General features: G+C 41.6%; 1 protein-coding gene across 1 annotated transcript in view; it reads right to left on the reverse strand.

The window, feature by feature from the left end:
* LOC138296998 (fucolectin-like) overlaps positions 1-19225 on the reverse strand; it is a 115518-nt gene that overhangs the window by 129 nt on the left and 96164 nt on the right. The window contains exons 4-5 of the mRNA XM_069236513.1: positions 16904-16969; positions 1953-1966 (exon numbers count right to left, since the gene is read on the reverse strand). Coding sequence (XP_069092614.1) covers positions 1953-1966; positions 16904-16969 — 80 coding nt within the window. The remainder of the gene's footprint in view (positions 1-1952; positions 1967-16903; positions 16970-19225) is intronic.

The raw sequence follows: 19225 nt of genomic DNA on the forward strand, positions 1-19225 counted from the left end.
TTATATATTGTGTACATGTAATGGGCAGCCAAAATATGGGTGGCCCCATTAACCTAATTGAGGCACCACCCATGGGTATAACATGCCAAACACACCCTCCCTGAAGCTACACTCCTGTCAATGCAATTGTCGATTTGTGATGCACAGAATTAGACTTTTTTGATACTGTGGTGGATGTTGCTCGCCTGGGGTGCCATCTAAGTGTGGGTTGTTGCACCAGTAATAAATCTCGTCACCAGCTATCGGGTTCTGACATTTCATGTGGTGATGCAGAGGCATGCCCTTGACCAGACCCTTGGAGACTGTGGAAAGAACCATCATAGAAGCCCTCTGCCTTCACAGGCAATGTGTGATGTATTTGCCGTGTAAAACACAGACCATGGGAAGGCTACTGAGCAGGAATGAGAGTACCGTGAACATAGACATGTTAGCATCTGTTCATGAAAGTAAAGCAAAGGGACTGAGTCAACTGCGGCTGGTATCTTTTACAGGTATTGTGGGCCCGGCAGGATATCCAGCTCGATAGGTACTTTACCTGGAAAAATACCCTTTTTTCAGCGCAAATAGATCTTTGTGCAGTTTGTGTCCGTTTTATTCATCAAGGAGGTGTTTTTATAGGTTCAACTTCGGCAGACTAACACAAGCACCGATAATTTTTTATACAAATCCCGAACCACTGAGATCAGACCGGACTTCATGCCAAAACAATAATACTTCCTTGAAGCAGGGGCTAAATTGGTGTAATGTTTTTATTTCTCCTAACTTTTTACACATTGCGTGTGTGCTGTACTGCACAGCACACATCGAATGTGTGGAAAGTTATAGAAAATTGTCTGGGTGTAGAGTATACTTCCAGTAGAAAACATATGTCTTAATTAGAAATTATTAATGAGTGTTTATGTGTTTTGAATAATGAGTTATGTAGAAAATGAATAATGAAGAACAATAATGCACACGTTTGAAAATGTGACCTCGAAGAATGCCCACCAGTACTCACGAATTGTACTAATTAATGATTAATACTTATAAAATATTGATAATGTATTAGGTTAATGTAGTAATATGTCATATTTAGGGTTATGAAGTGTGCTCTAGCTTATTAATTGTAGGCCTTAACTTAGCGAGTGTCTTGGCCTAGTTCTGCCAGGCCTCATGCAGAAGCTGTATTTTTTAGCGTTTAATAGAAAATGCTGACAGAGTGAACTAACTGAAATTTTCTTTGTTTTAATAAAATGCCTAACAGAAGCTTTCCATGAGAACCAACTACCAGGAGACAGTGTCCTAAAATTTGTAACAAATTGTGTGTAATATGTGTGAAAAGTACTTTCCCAGGACGCAAACAATGAAGACACTGACTGGTGAAGAAGATGCAACACATTCGATACCTGACGAGCCGCATGATGAGAACATCATAAAACAGACCAATCAAAGTCATGTGAAGGATGAAATATTAGAATTCATAGATTTGGTATAGAATTATTATTGGATAGAGTAATAACGTATGATTAATTGACCAATATGGAATTAGGGGATAGTTTAGGTGACTTTGATATAATAACACGACAGAGGAGAATTATTCAGATTTTAGGCAGACCACTGTCGAGACTTAGAAGAGATTCGAGATTCTGTCATTGGGCTCATACTCTTTGACTGAGAGCCTGATGTGTTGCTGATCTATTGATGGCCTGAGGACGAAGACTGATTCTGTTTGCTGATCCATACCGTGGATAGGTAGATATGACAATATGACTGAAATGCATTTTATGCCTTTTCTTCCTAGGTACCAGATGCGCTGTTTTGATAGTTTTCCTTAGCTAGATGTTTCCCAAAATTTGTGTCCCAAAATGCTGATGCTAATCTGGGTGAGATGATGGTATTCGCATGACGCCGGACAAATCACAGGGACTAATGTTTTGACGAGCTTTCTTGCTGAATCCTATGTATTATATAACCTTATCTCAGCTGACTTTGCTATTGATCTGTACTGTTGCCTTAGAATGTACTGTGGTTTAAGCTTTGATTAGATTGCGTTTCTTCCGTCGCTTTGGTCACCCAATATTGTTCTTATATGTGTTCCATTTGATTTTGAGATTAATCTACATGATTTTAGCATTGTTCATATAAAGGAAATAAAAGTACTACACCTTACTAAAGGTGTGGTTAGTCATGGCTGAAAAGTCATGGTGCGTGACAATTGCTGAATTTACTGATTATTGATTTAACTAATGATTATTGTGTATTGATTATTGATGCTGTCCAGCTATGGTAAGAACATCTTGAACAAGTCAAAAGGTTCATCGACCTATATGCGTCCCCTTGTAAGTTCACTTATTAAGGACTGATGTGCTAACAACAGCAAATACAGACTTCACGCTCGGATGCAAGTGTGTGCATTGTGCTAGGCAGTCTTGGTGCACCAGAGTGGGGAAGAGAGCAGCAGCAGGCCATGATCAGTAAATATGGCTTTGTGGTTTGTCGACCTTGCCCGCAACGCAAAACAGCACTTTGGTTGTATGAATACTTGGTAAATCTGGCTCTTGGTATGAATTTCCAGAACATTTATCCAGATGTAGAAAAAGTGAGGCAGCATCTTTCTAGAACACATTTCAATTCAATTCATTTGAAAGAGAATCACAGCTAATTATGAGTAATAAAACAAGAAAAAGCCAAAACTCTTGCATTTTTCATTTTTCGATGTTCAACTATACAGTTGCCTCATCGTCAACCATACCTCGATGCAGAGCTACATCTAAACAAACATTGTTCTACTCAATTGTTTCTAGGAGTGGGAGGTTTACCAGTGGGTTGTGAGACTTATAAAGTTTACCACAATACATATCATGAGGACTGCATGGGTGTCCACCCCCCTAATACCAACAATCATGACAATTTAATTCACAGATCTTGCATAGTACAAACACCTTAAACTCAAGTGTTGACCCGAAAAATTGCCAACAGAGAAGAGAAACAAAGAGAAATAAGGAGAGAGGAAAGGTGAGGTGGAGGGAGGGCTCTGGATTAGTCAGTTCTCCAGCTCCTGGTGTGTAGAGCCAAACTTATGGACTTGTGTATTGGAAAATATCATGAGTTCCTAAAATCAGAAGACAGTAGGACTTGGGAAGAGTTTGTCACATGCTAGACAATGTAACATGTGGCTGTCTCCTCCCTAGCTCAGTCTCTAAGAGGAATATTTTCATTTGATTTTAAGCAGGACCAGCGGTGTATGAAGGCCTATCCAGTCACTCCTCAACAGCTGCACCTTGTGGTAAGCACCAGATCGCCATGATGCTTGGAGATTGGTAGGCTAAGGTGTTGGTTTGCTGCCTTCATGGCTGGATGCTGCCCTAATTTCACAAGTGCATGAAAGCAGCAGAGGGAAACACTGTCCTGATCAGGCAGCCCTGTAGCACAAGCTGTGTACATATTTACACCTGTGCTGAGTAGTCATGCAGCTCTGTAGCATGATTGTAAGTGTACCTGCAGCAGGTCTAGCCTGTTCACACATCAGCGTGACTGCAGTACAGGGGCTGCACTACATTGGACAATCTCTATGAGGCTTCCATTCAGTTGCACAGTGATTGGTCAATGTGCCGGGTCTGTGTGCACAGGCCCGGGAAGAAGAAGCTTCTGTAACAGCCCAAAGCCCATCCTCTCATCAGCAACAGGAGAGCAGAGGAGGCGGAGGCAGCAATGCCACTGACCAGCTGGTAAGCCTACCTAGAACCTAGGAAACTGAGGCCCATATTTATACTTTTTTTGTGCCGTATTTGCATCATGTTTTGACGCAAAAGCGGCACAAAGTTACAAAATACAATTGTATTTTGTATGTTTGCGCCGCTTTTGCGTCAAAAAGCAGCTCAAATGCAGCGCTAAAAAAGTATAAATATGGACCTGAGTCCGTAGGCTGTCGTTCACCGCCTTCCTCCCCCACACGTCAATCATCATCATCTTTTGTGTCCCTGGATTGCTTTCAAATAGACCAAGAACAAAAAAAAGACGACCCAATAACCCATTGAGAGCTTGGGGGTCAGTAGCTACTGAGGGAAATGGCCAACAAGGCAATCATTTACTAATTTAGATTATTTGAGGACTTTTTAGGACAAGAAGTGGAATCACTTCTTGTTTAATTAATCCAGCTCCGAAGCAGCATCCATAACCACTGTGCTTTATTCTACTGACTATCTTTTCAACAAGAGTAGATTATCATACACATATTAAATTCAACCTGAATGCATAGGCTTCCCTTTGTCTGTTTTCTCAATTTGAACCTCCAAATTATTGATGAAATATTTTTGCATTCGTACACCTATTGTTCTATTCGTCTACATCCTAACATTGATTGATCGATCAGTTCTGGAGTGACATGGAAAGAAAATGAGACAAAATGCAAACATGGGTGCTACCAGCCTTCTCTAAGTGTTTAAACACACTTTTCTTTTGATCCAAGTCGAGGGACCCTGCTGCAGGATCCTCCTGCACCCATCTGGAGGTTGGCACCCTGGGTGTAGGCCCATCTGGCACATGCTTAAGGTCACGCCTGGGTAGGTGGATGGACAAGATGAACAGAAAGGGGAAAGCAAGAAGGGATTAAAGAGTGAAAGAGTGGCTGGTCTACATGTGAATGGTCGATGGGTGGATGGGTGGATGGACAGATGGAAAGGTGAAAGAATGATGCAACAGATGGGAGGGTAAAAGGATAAATGTGGGGAAGTAAGGGTGAAAGGATGTAGTTAGGAAGGGTCTAGAGTACTTGCTTTGCTCATTAGGTGTTACTAGAAGTTTGATACAAAGTGGGGACATTTTAATTTTCAGGCTACTCCCTTGAACATTCCTTTGTGTTGGTGAACCGATCTGATTTTGGGATCAGGAGTGAAGGCATGTCTTTCAGACTCCAAGAGGATGGAAATGAACAACGGATTGCAGGTAAATGTAGGAAAAACAGGAGATAGGGCCTGATTTAGATCTCAGCGGATATCTCGTCAGCTGTATTATGATCTCTATAGGATATAATGGGATCGCAATGCGGCGGATGGGATATCCATCATATTTGTGACAGAGTATTCCCATCTGCCAAGATCTAAATCAGGCCCATAGTGAGGAAGGAATGTGAGGCAGTGAAATGAGAAGAAGTACTGTAGGTAGCTCTCATCTCTTTTTGAGAAGGTTTGCGATTGTGAAGAGGTGAATGTAATAAGCAGTGCTGCATGTTCTGAATTTTTCATACCACTGGTTAGTTACTGCAAATCGTATTGAAGGAAGGTTTTAGGGGTTTAGTTTTGTGAGAATGGGATGCATTCAAAGTGCTGTGCTATTATTCTAAAGCGCAACGTTACAGACTTTCAAACTATGGGGAAACTGAAATTCTTTGCCTTTCTCGAAATTTTGGACATGAGAAATATAGGCGAAAAAATGGAGATACATTCCTTGCAAATGCACATTTCTGCAGGGTTTGTTCCGTCTAGTGTTTATCATGCCTTTTCTTGCAGGCAAATTGAGTTAGTTCAGCTGTTAGGTTCTGCATGAGTGATTATTGCCCTACAGGATTGAGAGGGAAGGGTAGTACCCTCCTGTAGGTTCTGTAAGACAGAAGCTGTGATCGTTTGTTGTTGACTGTACATTTTGTGTCAGATGTACAAACTGAGGGCCTGATTTAGAACTCGGTAAATGGTTTGCTCCATCACAGTGATGGATATCCCTTCTGCCAAAATCTAAATCCGATGTAATGGGATTTAGATTTTGGCGGATGGGATATCCATCAATGTTGTGACCGAACATCTAAATCAGGCCCTTAGTTGGCAGATTGGGGCAGTGAGCTTTAGCACCCCCTCTGCATGCTGTTTGGGATGTAGGGGCCACATGTACGAATATTTGGTTTTGCGAGTCGCAAATTGCAAGTCTTAGCGACTCGCAATTTGCGACTCGCAAAACCTGATGTACAACTGTATCTATGACACTGTTTGCGATTCGCAATGGGGTCGCGAATGACCTGCCTCATAAATATTCATGAGGTAGGTCGCAATTTGTGACCCCATGGGAATGGGCGCCCTCACAGGGATGGTGGTCTGCTGGGGACAGCAGACCACCATGTCTGTGACTGCTTTTAAATAAAGGTGTTTTTTTTAAAAAAATGCAGCCCGTTTTCCCTAAAGGAATACGGGCTGCTTTTCAAAAACAAAAATGAAAAGTTTTCTTTTAATTTTTTCAGAGCAGGCAGTGGTTTGTGGGACCACTGCCTGCTCTAAAAAAATATTTTCGCTACCATTCACAAAGGGGAAGGGGTCCCACGGGGAGCACTTCCCGTTTGTGAATGGGTTAGCACGAATTTGAAACTTGTGCTAACTGCGATTGTTTTGTGACAGCATTCACGGACACAAAACCATCCTATATCACACTGTGACTTGCAATTAGGAAGGGAACGCCCCTTCCTAATTGCGACTCGCAAACCTATTTTGCGATTCGGTAAATGGATTACCGAATCGCAAAATAGGGTCTGTACATACCAAGATGCATTTTTCTTGTCGCAAACGGCCCGATTCTGCGAATTGGGCAGTTTGCGACAAGAAAAATGGTATGTACATCTGGACCAATGTTCTGGCGGTGCGTGTTCTGGTGTGGGAAATGTGCAATGGTGAGTACCCTCTGAGGATGTGTTTGAATGTGGGGAAGTTGTGAACCTAGCAGTTATGTTTTGTTCTTGGGTTTGAGAAAGTGGAGAAGAGAGGGCCCTGCTGCAAATAGATACAATATGTCTCCAATTCTAGTTCAATGGACAGAAGAGTTTGTGGAGAACAGTGGAACTGACACTGTGTTGCACGTTTTTACTACATCGAATTCAAAAATGTTAGTACAGAAAACCACACCATTTTTTGCATGAACAAATGTGAACTGCATTATCACTGCTGTGTGCTTTCCTTGAATTTCTTCAATCATAACTGATATCTTTGCATGGGATATCTCTGAAATGTGTTGAGTATCTGCAAGGAACATCTCAGGTTCGTACTCTGCATACATTTAGTTCTGTAATGCCTTGCCCACTGGTGCAAGAAAAGGAATGCAGGAATGCAGGTAGTTACATTTCTTCACTTCCTGGTAGAACTCAGATGGTTTGCTAGGTAGAATCACTGCTTGTGATTTGAGGCTCATAAAACCCTGGAGGAATCGTGGCATGTCCTGAGTACTGTGCTCAGGATACTCTCCCTGTGTGTGCCAGTGCTCTAGTAGTGGTTACTCATCTAATTCGTGCGCCAGTTGTGCCCAGGACCAATGGGCACATTCTATATGTTCATCTGTGTTTAGGTAGTCTATGTAGACAAGTACCACGTATATGATGGCATGGCCGAACCATGTCCCAGAGCCCAAGGCTATGATGTGGTATGGGAATTTAATAGAAACCAAGAACTTGATACTTTATTTCCTGCACTGTCGATGCACAATGTCATAAAGACACAACAATTGGCCTTCATACTTCATATTTTAGTCTGCCACACATAGAATGGTTCATGTCTCTTTCTGGTACCACCATGCCTTGGTAGAGTCCATCACATGGATTCCTGCTTTTCACATTAGTTCTGGGACCATCCCAGGACTGGGCTCAACACACTATCCCTTTTCATAAAAATCTTGAAGTATAGCTATATTGTGTCAAGTTTCTCCATCATGTCATGAACCCACTGCAGTCAGTTTTTCTAGGTCATAAATCTTCCATATTTCCTCCCACCACCCATGGATCGAGAGGGTGGTTGGCTGTTTTCAGATCTGCGCCAGTGCCAACTGAGAGGCTACCAAAAGGAGTGAGATAAGTGTGCCTCTAGGAGATGTCAAAGAGACTGGATCGCCCAAAAGTTTTATTAGTGACTGCTAAGTGAGTGTCACCCCAACGTTGCTTTAATTTGTGAAATAATGTGTTTCCAATATGCCTGAATAAACAAACATACGCATCATATATGTATGAAAGCAGTGCTTGAAATGGAAAAATAGAAGTGCAGGTACTCTGTACCAGAGTACCCGCTTGTTTCTGAGAAGTGCCTGTACCCTCCAATGAAAAGTATTATGTTTTTCTTGAGAAGTGCAGGTACTCTCCCTCTCAAAATAAAAAAGTTCAGGTACTCCGTACCGGACAGTACCGGCCCATTTAAAGCACTGTATGAAAGTGCCTGTTTTACCACAGTTTTTCCAACAAATATGAAACCTGCCAAACAGCATGGAGTTGTGGGGGAGAAATGTCAAAGTGTATGCAATTTAGGTACATTCTGTTCGTGTGAGGTGCATATCTTAGCCGCCTGCTACCCTACTAGTTTCCAGATTTTCTCCCCTACCTCCTGTCCCAAATTTCCTTTCCATTGTTATGTAGCTGTGTTTAACTCCGAAGCCTAAAGTAGTGATTGCCTGTTGTAGCCAGATTATTCCCTCTTGACAGACCTTATTTTCAAAAACATTTTCTAATGGGCTTTTTTTCGTAGTTCACCCCTTCTCTCACCATCCGGGACCCAGCCCAAAGCATGAGTTGTGTGAGTCAGATGTCATCTGTCCGTCCAAAATGTCACTCCTTCTGGGCCTTGTTTCAGGATTTCGATTCGTTATTGGGCTACAAATCATCTAGAATGGAAGGATTGCTCTTGTTCCAGCATTTTAATTTGGTGTCAGTAATGCCCCAACAGAAGTCGAGCTGTGAACAATGAGCAAGAATGGAGAAAGGGTCATAGTGGATCCACTCCTATGGGTGATTTGCTGTCAATATACCAAGATAATCTATGTAGTTGTTGTAGTCTTCTCCCCAGCCTGGGTACCCACCAATGACCGTGCCACAAAGAGAGTTGTAAATCATACGTCTTAATTCCTCTGCGTGTACCTGTGAACACCAAGCTTTTATTACGTTCTATTCTAGTGATTACATCACACTGATACAGAGTCCGTTTGGAGTCAGAAAGATTCCACCCTAAAACATGCAAGACATGACATCACCTCCTCTGTTAAATGAAAAATTAGCATTTTAATAAAATCAGTAGACACACAAATATATATATGGAAATCTACACAATTATATCCCTTCAATTCTTCTTCTTGGCCCTTGATCATATGACCCAATCTGGTTACTGGAAGCTATAAGCTGTTGCCTTCAGTGTAAGAGGTTTCCAAGGATGGTAGAGAGGCAGTAGCAGTCACTGAGTTTTCAGAGTCAGTCTTTCTTTTACCATCTCAATTTGAAACACAAGCCTAAAGTGAGAAGAGTCTCTTCCAACAGACTTCCAAGGGTGCTGGGCAGCCACCATGTGTACTTTGGTATACGCCACTTGGAAAGGTTCTGCATAATAGGGAGCATCAGATTTTCTCTTGCATACAAGCATCAAATCTCATCACCAGATCTCCTTTTCTAAATGAGATGTCCTTTGCATGTCACCTCTTGTCTGTGTAAGTTTTCATTTTCTGCTTGTTAACCAAGTCTCTTGTACGAATAATGTTCTCATTTTGATCTCTCTTGTTGGTTCAGTGAGGTAACTTGGTTGTCATTGCTCTACCAAACATCAACGTCATAGGACTTTCGCCTGAGGTTGAGTGGGGTGTTGAATGATAAGCTTATAAAGTAGAACGTTATACTGTTTTCAAATTGAGCTTCTCAAGAGTTGCACACTGCACTGCTTTTGCTTTCTTAAACATACTCATAAAACACTCAACAAGTCCATTGGCCTGCGCCGACAAAGGTTTACTCTTTTGCTGCATTATGTTGGGGTGCTCCAGAAATTCTTTACATTTTTTACTGTTGAAGAGTGGGCCATTGTCAGACTTTACAATTGCTGGAATGCCCCATGTTGCAAAGATGCCATCAAGTTTTTCATTGACTCGTTAATGAGTCGTAGATGAGAGATCGTAAAGCAACAGGAAATATGAGTATTCATCTACAACCACCATTAGATGATGTCCATTGTCAAGTGGACCAAAGAAATAGATGGCTATTCTCTCCCATGCACGTTTAGGAAGTCCTGACAAGTTCAAAGTATGTTTGGTAACACTGATAGAAAGGCAGTTGCATATATGACAGGCCTTAAGTTCCTTTTCAACTTTTTCATCTAAGTAGGGGAGCCCAACTTTGTCTTGGAGAGCTCTCTTTGTTGCAATAATACCACAATTTCCTTCGCGAGCCACTTCAATTACTTTCTGTTGCAGACTCTCCAGAATCAAGATTCTCGAGCCTGGCAGTATAACTCCTTCCTCAGTTATGGACAACTCCTCCTTGACATTTTTGTACTTTTGATATTCACCATAATTTGTGCCTAGTTGAGTGTGTTTGTTCCACGACTGATTCATAATTAAGGGCCTGATTTAGAGTTTGTGGAGGGGTTACTCCATCACAACGGTGACGGGTATCTGCCTGCTGAAATATAAATCCCATTGTATCCTATTGAATTTATTTCAGACAGGATATCCGTCACTGTTGAGAGGGAGTAACCCCCATTAAACTCTAAATCAGGCCCTATGTCTTTTAGCTTCAGCATGTCACTATCATGGTTCTTTAATCTTGTCAAATGAGATTGCAACTGGTGTACTTGACAAGACAAAATGAATGTAGGCTTCAGCCATCTTGGATGGAGTACCATGACATTGTATAGGCACTCTTGAAAATAGTCTTCAGGATTCTGATCCTTTTCTGGATGATGCACAATAGTATAATCGTACTCCTGCAATGGTAGTCTCCATTGTTCAATGCGAGGAGGCATCTTGGCTTTTGGATTGCCAAAGATGGTCAGCAAAGCTTGATGATCATTTACCAGCCTAAAATGCTTTCCGTACAGAAATATATGGAAATGTTTATAAGCCCTTGCCACAGCCAAGCTTTCTTTCCCAGGTTGTGAGTAAGCATGATCTGTTTGGGACAAATTTCTACTAGCATAGGCCACAATATGCTGTTGAGCATTTGGGCATCCACTATGTTGTGCAAGAATAGTGCCTAACCCAACTGGGCTAGCATCGACCACATCCTCTGTATGAAGCTTTGAATTGAAGTAAGCCATTACAGTAGCATTTTCAATGGCCTGTTTGCTTCTCTTGAAACTTCTTTCACATTCTAATGACTATTGAGAAGAAGCATTTTTCTTTGTCAACTCTTGTAATGGAACACTATCAGTGGCAAAGTCTTGTATTTATCTTGAACAGTAAATGGCCATGCCAAGAAAAGAACGAACCATTGAAACATCTTGTGGGGGATCATCTTTTGACAGAGATTGTACTTTTGCAGGATCAGGTGTCATACCCCCATCAGAAAAGATATGGCCAAAACATTTCAGTTTCGTCTTGCTGAACTTACACTCTGCATTCAAGGTTAGACCTATATCACTGAGTAATTGACATGTTTGTGTGGCAGCTCTATTGTACTCCTTCTGTGTAGCTCTGAAAACTAATATGCCATCACCATATTTGAATGCATTCATTTATAAATGGGCTGCATGATACATCTAATGACGTCTTGGATAAGTTCTGCACCCGGTGTTGTTTCCTTGAGGTTCTTGACTGAAAACATATTGTTCTTAATCAACATTTGGTACTGGATTCAACCTGAGATTCAACACATTCTTCATCTGACAGCATGTGACTTCTTTGTCAGTTCTTGGCATTTTCTTTATGACTTCTTTCACACCATCACTAGCAAACTTTTTGAGATATTTGACAGTCTTTCTGTTATCAGTCTCTTCGAGTTCATCAATAAAATCTTAAATATCTCCATCAAAGCAGTCCATATATCACCAACATTTTGCTTTTTGTCGGTATCAAAACGTGGAGGTAGTTTCAGGGAGGCGGCAGCATTGTAACTGTTCCTGGAAGTGGCTGGCATTGAGGGTGGAGCTCTGTCAGATGCTGTTGTCTGTCCCTGGGAATCTGCATCATCACTGAGGTCCTATGATGGTTCATCTTCCTGGTCATCCAGGACAATCTTTAAAGTTTTGATCTTCTTTTTGGTCCCCATCAGAGTCTTGTCGCTTGTAGAGACCTCTGGAGTTGTTTTGAGCTGCCACCAGGCAGCTTTAGTGGTGAGCCAGCTCAGTAAGCACAACCCCAGTGCTTCTTCTTTTGTCTCTCCCCCCGGTACTAACGTTGTAACATTCAACTGTAATAACAGTATAATACCCTTTTACTTGTTGTGTCAGCCATCGCTATTATTCACAGTTGTATATGGTAAGTGTTGATTGCTCTTGACTGCACTTTGTAAACCTAGTTGTATACGCCACCGTACATTATATAACTTTATTTTGCATGGCAGCATGGTACCTTTTTGTATGATCTTGATAGTAGCTTCTTGACCAACAATGCCTAGAATTCTTATTGAAGCTTTCTTTCCATTTAAACACTGCACCCCAGCTAGAGTTGTGCTTCAACGAAAGCACATGTGGCATGCACATGCAGTTTGCTTGGACCACAGCAAACTCTCCAAGAAAGCATGTTCTTCTTTGGTTAACTCATCCCCTATCTCATCACCAGTTGTAGCATTCTCCCCAGAGAGGGTACCTCCCCAATGACTATGCTATACACAGACCTGTAAATCACACATCTTTATTCCTCTGTGGGTACCTGTGAACTCCAACATTGTAAACCAAACTTTCATTACATTCTATTCTAGTGATTAGGCCACACTGATACAGAGTCTGTCTAGAGTCAGAAAGGTTCCGTCCTAAAACATGCAAGACACGACAGTTGTCAACATCGATTGGCTTCACAAATGGGCCATCTGTGGAAGCCAAGGAAGGTTGTCTAGTGGAATTTGAGAGTGATGTTGTTACACATGGACCTACCTGCTATTCTAATTATGGTTCCAGGCTAAAGCTGGACAGATATGTGTCCCCTGTATATGTGATCGTATGCTCGGGAAATCTAGGCTCCCCTCTGCTGTGTTTTTATAAAGCAGTGCCCTGGCAACTCCAGCAGGGTGATCCCCTCAAACAAATGAGAGTAGCCTTTTTTGCATGTGATCGATTGTTGCTTTTGGGAATTTAAGCAGCAAGATCTGTGCCACATATAGTAATATAGGTAGAAAATCCACCTTTACTGCTGTCATCCTCCCCAACCATAAAACCTCAAGCTTACCCGAGCGGTAGAGCTCCTCATATAGTGTCTACGCTTGGGGACATATTGAACTGATGGAAACTTGTCATATTGGTAGGTAGATGGATGCCTAAATAGTTCATGGGTCCCTTTGACCAAGGAAAGTCATTATGTTCAAAGACCAACCAAGAGGTTTCAATATTCACTACTATACCCACTTAGCAAGAGTTTGAGTAGTTTCCAGGGAAACCAGCTGCCTCAGAGAATTGTGTTAGCTTAGCTCTGACAAGACAGAGGTACTTGTCTTTGGCAACAATACCTCCCCCTGGGATTCCACCTTATGGCCATCGGACCTCGTACCAACACCTACACCTACTCTCACAGACCATGCAGAAAATCTAGGCATCATCCTAGATGACAAGCTAAACATGATGGCTCAAGTCAATGCATGGTGCACCTCCAACTTCCATGTCCTGTGCCTGCTACGAAATACCTTTAAATGTTTGCCTCAAAACACCAGGTGGATCGTCATACAAGCACTCATCACCAGCAGGCTGGACCACGGCAAAACTCTCCACACTGCAATCTCCAGACAACTCCCACACAGATTCCGGACCATCCAGAAGGCAGCTGCAAGACTCATACTTGACCTACTATGCTGCACCCACATCGCACTGCACCTCAGGAAGCTTCACTGGCTCCCCATTCACAAAGACAGCCAATTCAAACTTCTCACACACACATGCAAAGCCATACACAACACCGGACCTGAATACCTGAACAGCCGCATACATTTTCACCAACCTAGCAGACACATATGCTCTGCCTCACTCTCACTCACCCTGCCTCCGCTTTAACAAAAGCAATACTGGAGGCTGCTCATTCTCCTATGACCTCCCTCAACACATCAGAGCCTCCTCCTCACTTAATGAGTCCTGGGAGAAGCTGAAGCCCTGGCTGTTCATATGAGCACCTTGGGACCACACACCTTGGCAAAGGGCTGCATACCCTCTCGGGTGATTGGTGCCCTATACAAATCAACATAACATAACAATTAATTTGAATTTCAATTCACGGGCCATGCCACTTGATAACAGTAGGCTAGCAGTTCTTAACTTGGGTCAGCAGACCCAAGGAATAGAATTCTGGGTAACTGACAGTCTGCTGCTGCTGCTGTTGGAAGCCCATATTTTACTCAACATTTGAGACTTTTTTATCACATGGAGGAGGAAGATATTTCTGAATTTATGGAAAATGTGTCCTTATTTTAGCTTCTGAGCTATAATTTCCATGAAAGAATCATGAGAGAACATTGTTTTTTTCTCTTAGATAGTTCATATTTCAGAGGCTGAAATCACCTTAGATCTCACCACCATTCTTAAAATTAGTATGTTACCACCAGTAAATAGTTCATGCCATTCCCACCCTTTCTATATGACCCTCAACGTGACTCCCGTCAAAGGGTCTGATATGCAATAGCAATGACTGTGCCTCAGGCCTTTGGCCGCTACACTGGAAATTGATTACCTTCTAGTGCCCTCTTCTTGATTAATTTTGTTTAAATGTTTACCACAGAAAGGCACATTCTACAGCATGGCTTGCATGCACTAGCTATATATGAAGACATGTTATTTATGTTTTTCCCATTCAAATCAATTCCGTTTTGGTGGAGAGTTTTCTTTCTGCACTGGGATGGGTAAAGTTTCAAACATCGCCCTTGACATTAGGCAACTTTGATATTTGCTTAGTTTGTAGAGTATGTCAGTGTTTTCAAACTTCACCCACCTTAGTTATCTAGAAATGCTTTTGCATAATTTTGCACAAGCTAAAACAAAAAAATACTATTTTGTGAGATAATTTAATGCCAAAAACATATCTACGAGAGAATTATTTTATGGCTTTTCGCTGACTCCTCTCTTAAACATTCTTTCAGTGACATTTTCTTCCCACTTTTTGCTGTAGATAAACATTAGCAACTTTCACAGCCGTATTCTGACCCTATTTCATTTTTTGAGGGACATTTTATTTGGGGACCTTCTCACAACTTAATGTGTATAGTGCGATATCACGCTCCGTATAGAGAGGCAAATCATTATAAAATGCTAGCTCTGAAATACTGGAGGAAATTGTTTACATACTGGCAACCCATGGTATATGGGCAGTGCCAACAGCAAAATTCTGGTGCTTGAATATTGCTTGTAATTCTTATCATAATGGGTTACCCATAACAAAATGCTGGCATTAGCACAATGAAGGTAGTTCTTAACACACGGGGAACTCTGAAGGCACTTTTTGAAAAAATGTGCAGGGAACTCCAGCCAGTTTCCACGCTTACCACTTTCACAGAGCACCAGCCACTGCTGCACTGGTAGTTGAGAGATTTCAGCAGACACAATATGTTATGTCTTAAGTATTTGGGGGCATGACAACTTCCTCTCATACCTCAGTAAGACATGTAGGAGGAAGGGACTGGTCCATGTCGAATCCTGTAATCTTGTGCTGTAGAGAATAAGTTATATTCTCCATGCCTACGGTATCAAGACGTACATTGTTGAATCTCTCAAGTCCGGTCAATTTTGCTGAGGAAGCCAAGAGAGCCTGTCAGGATGCTGTGAGAGTGGCCAGAAACAGTTGTTTACTCAGCTCTGACTTTGAGGAATGTTCCTAGGGATATAGAGGGCCTACCAGGATCATCTTTGCATTGTGTGGGATCTGGAGCTGTAATATAATATTGACAGCCTCTAGAATTAATTCCAGTATCTACCTCACTTCAGACAATGCAATCGTAGGTAGGTTAGAGACCGTCTTGCTCCACCTCCTCTCCAGTATATTGCTGATCTTGATTCTAAGATTCCAAGAATGCTGATTTTTCAGGGTTTGATACCAATATATTTATATATGTAATCAAAATCCTCCCCTTATCATTGTAAACAGGCATTCTGGCTTTCCCATGTACCGTTTTCCTTTCCTCTTCTGTGATTTCCCTGTTGATCTCTTTCTCTCAGCTTTTCTATCCCAGAGATTTTACTAAGGAAGCCGCTGTAAGGATTAATCTGTAGAACATGGATTTGATATGGTTATCCTGGCATGTATCCTTCAGTCAATCCTCAAATAAAGTAAGATCTCTAGATGGTCCTACCTTAAGGCCCAATGGCGCACTTGGACATAGCAATAGCTTTCAGATTTGGAGAGGTCAAATCGCTACTCGACGTCTTCAAATGATTTTATTCTCCGACCTGAGAAAAGGAGCAACCAGCAGGAATTTTGATTGCCTCCATACTATCAAGACCAGGTGTCAGCTCTTACTTGTCATATATAGGAGTGAACAGGGACCGTAATGAGGTACATTTGTTTTGCTGCACAGTTTATCCTCTGTAACCAGTGCTACTTTTGTTAAAAGGCAGGAGTATAGCCCTCAGCATCTGTGTGTCTTACCCATCATTTAACTGCCAAGAGGAGAGATCCCACATTGAAGTGATCAATGAAACTCCATTGCTTCACAGCCTCAATCAATTTGAAAGTACAGTTGAGTTGCATCACCCTTAAGCCATGCAAGGGGGGTAAGGGTGACGCAACTACTAAGTCATAGCGTGTGTGGCCCTGCATGGCTTAATAAATCAAGAGAAATGCAGTACAAATTGCAACATTGTGTTTCCCTGCCCCAGGAAGGCGTTTCATGGGTGATGTTCCCACGCATCCACCAATGGATTTTGGTGCATTCCCAGATTTGCTATTATTGGTAGACCTGGGAATGCGCCAAAATGCTACACCTCCCTAGGTGAACGGTAACGAGGAGAAATCTACTTTTCTCCCAAAGAGGAAAATGCCTCTGAGAACTGTTTTTTGTACAGAAAGTTATGTCCATGTACACAACATCAATCCTGTCTGCAACACAGGCACCCTTGCAGCGTGGTGCAAGGGTGCCTGTGTTGCATTGGTGCTAGGCAGCCAAAAGGGCCCCAGCACAATGAAAGGACAGAGATGGGTCATATAATGTTAAATAAAGTGCGTTCCTGCTCTTTCACGCAGCGCAGCAAGGTGGCTTGCAGAGCTGCATTGCGCTACGTGAAAGTTTGATAAATCTGCCCCCAAATTTGGTAACAACAGCCCTACCCCCTACCTTTTGTTCAAATGTGTCTACCAGCTACACTAAGATTTTTGTCACCCCAGAAATCTCTGTTAATTGTGAACTGGAATTTCTGCAACACTTTAGGAGGTATCAGCAGGAAAATGGCTTAGAAAATATCAAGCGCCCTGGGGAACGCTGACATCTTCATTACTGCAACTCTACCCAACCAGGAAAAGTGTTTCAGCGCTATATCTGTATACCTTGCTGTAGCTACTCCAGATGTGTGAGATAAATTTGGACCATCATTTGTGCCTTGGAAGGGGGTGTCAGTATGTCCAGCAAATTGGGAAAAATGTAAGTAAGTAATTCCTTTGCTAGAGAGAGGAACATTGGCTCAGTTTTAGTGATATCTTGAAACAAGACACTGCCTGCTAGTGCCATAATTCCACTAACACGCCTGACTGTAAGCTTAGTGGCTTGGAGAAAGTTATCAAAATATCACTTGTAAGCATGGTTAACTTAATTGTATCAACCACAATTTACATTGGCATAATGTGGTCTCCAATCCAAATACAACTGGAGAAAGATTCAAGACTAAAGGCAAAAGGGAGTACAGACGGGGTCTGTCCTGGCTCATAGCTCAATCCATAGCAGCTTTCAAGAGCACGTTCCATTCACGGAATTTGATGTATGAAGCAGGGTTTTAGTATCTTGCAACCAACCATTTGCAAAGTTGTGAAAAAAAACAAAGCGATGGATGAATGTTTGAATTATTCTTAGCCACTGGTGATTGTTCAGGGCTGCATTTCAGTCCATAATTTTTTGTCAACTGCCCTATTCTACATAGAAAGTCCTATTCTACATAGAAAGTCCAGTTTGCAAATTCGCATTGGTCCCACTCCAACTGAAATAGTCTAGTCCAAGTGCCAGACCAGGTTCGGATGGGAACACAAGCAACCCTAGACTGGTGGGCCCCAACTATGCCAGGATAAGCCCTGTTGCACATATGAACTATGGAGAAAGCCTTGCTTTCTGGGAGGGGACTAATAATTATTTGGTGGAAATATCACAGGTGGAGAGAGAAGCTCGTAATATCCGTATATGATAATTTTTGACTCAAATAGTCTTGATACTTGTATGGACTATGGGGGGAAAATCTACCATTCTGATAGCAGGTTAAGGCTGATTGTGCCTATATATGTATGTATGTATATATATATATATATATATCCATAAAACTTCGCCGTATCGCCGCCGCTTACAACGCGGTTAGCTCGTGGGGGGATGGCGAGTCCCAAAACATTCCAACAAACTCCGGTGCCTGCTAATCAAATATAATTGAAAAGTAGACCACGTACCACGGCTATATTCCTCAGCATGCCTTATTTAATTCCAAATGGCAGAAAACCTCAACGCGTTTCGGAGCTCCTACTCCTTGATCACGAGTACAATCTATCAAAATGCATTGTCCGTCAACCATTATTATTGGACCTCCATTACAAAACACTACACGGAAATAGAAAAAGGACTAAAGCAAAAAACTATACACTTATACACAATGATCGTGTCGGCCATTTTGGAATAGGATTGTTGAAAATATTAACCGCTATTATGTGAATTATTTCTCTAAACCTATAAACATCTACGTGAAGGAATTGCTACCTCCTGTAAATCACACTGCATATTTCTAAACTCAATACAATACACATAATATACACCTAAAAAATAAATACAAATAAAAATAAATATAAAAATAAAAATAAAAAATCATTGTTAATACTTAACATTACATTCCCTGCAACTATTCCTTGCAAAGTGCAGGGATAAAGATATAATAGCTCTCCTGCTTCCATCCCATTAGGCCTGATTCGTTAGTCTCCCTGTAAAACAGAAAAAACAAGAAAAATAATACTCAGTAACTATATACTAACCCTAATGTGTACAATAATAATCACACAATTTTGTGCAAAATGGACATGGAAAATCTAATTCATTTTATGTACTTGACAATCACATTGCTTCCACTCTACAATGATATATCAACCCAAATATACTGAAAGTTCTTCATCCATATTCAATCCTTTCGGTTGAAGAGTCCTATATTTTATAATTAATTTAGATTCCAGC

The sequence above is a fragment of the Pleurodeles waltl genome, chromosome 5, assembly GCF_031143425.1.
Source record: "Pleurodeles waltl isolate 20211129_DDA chromosome 5, aPleWal1.hap1.20221129, whole genome shotgun sequence".
Taxonomy (NCBI): domain Eukaryota; kingdom Metazoa; phylum Chordata; class Amphibia; order Caudata; family Salamandridae; genus Pleurodeles; species Pleurodeles waltl.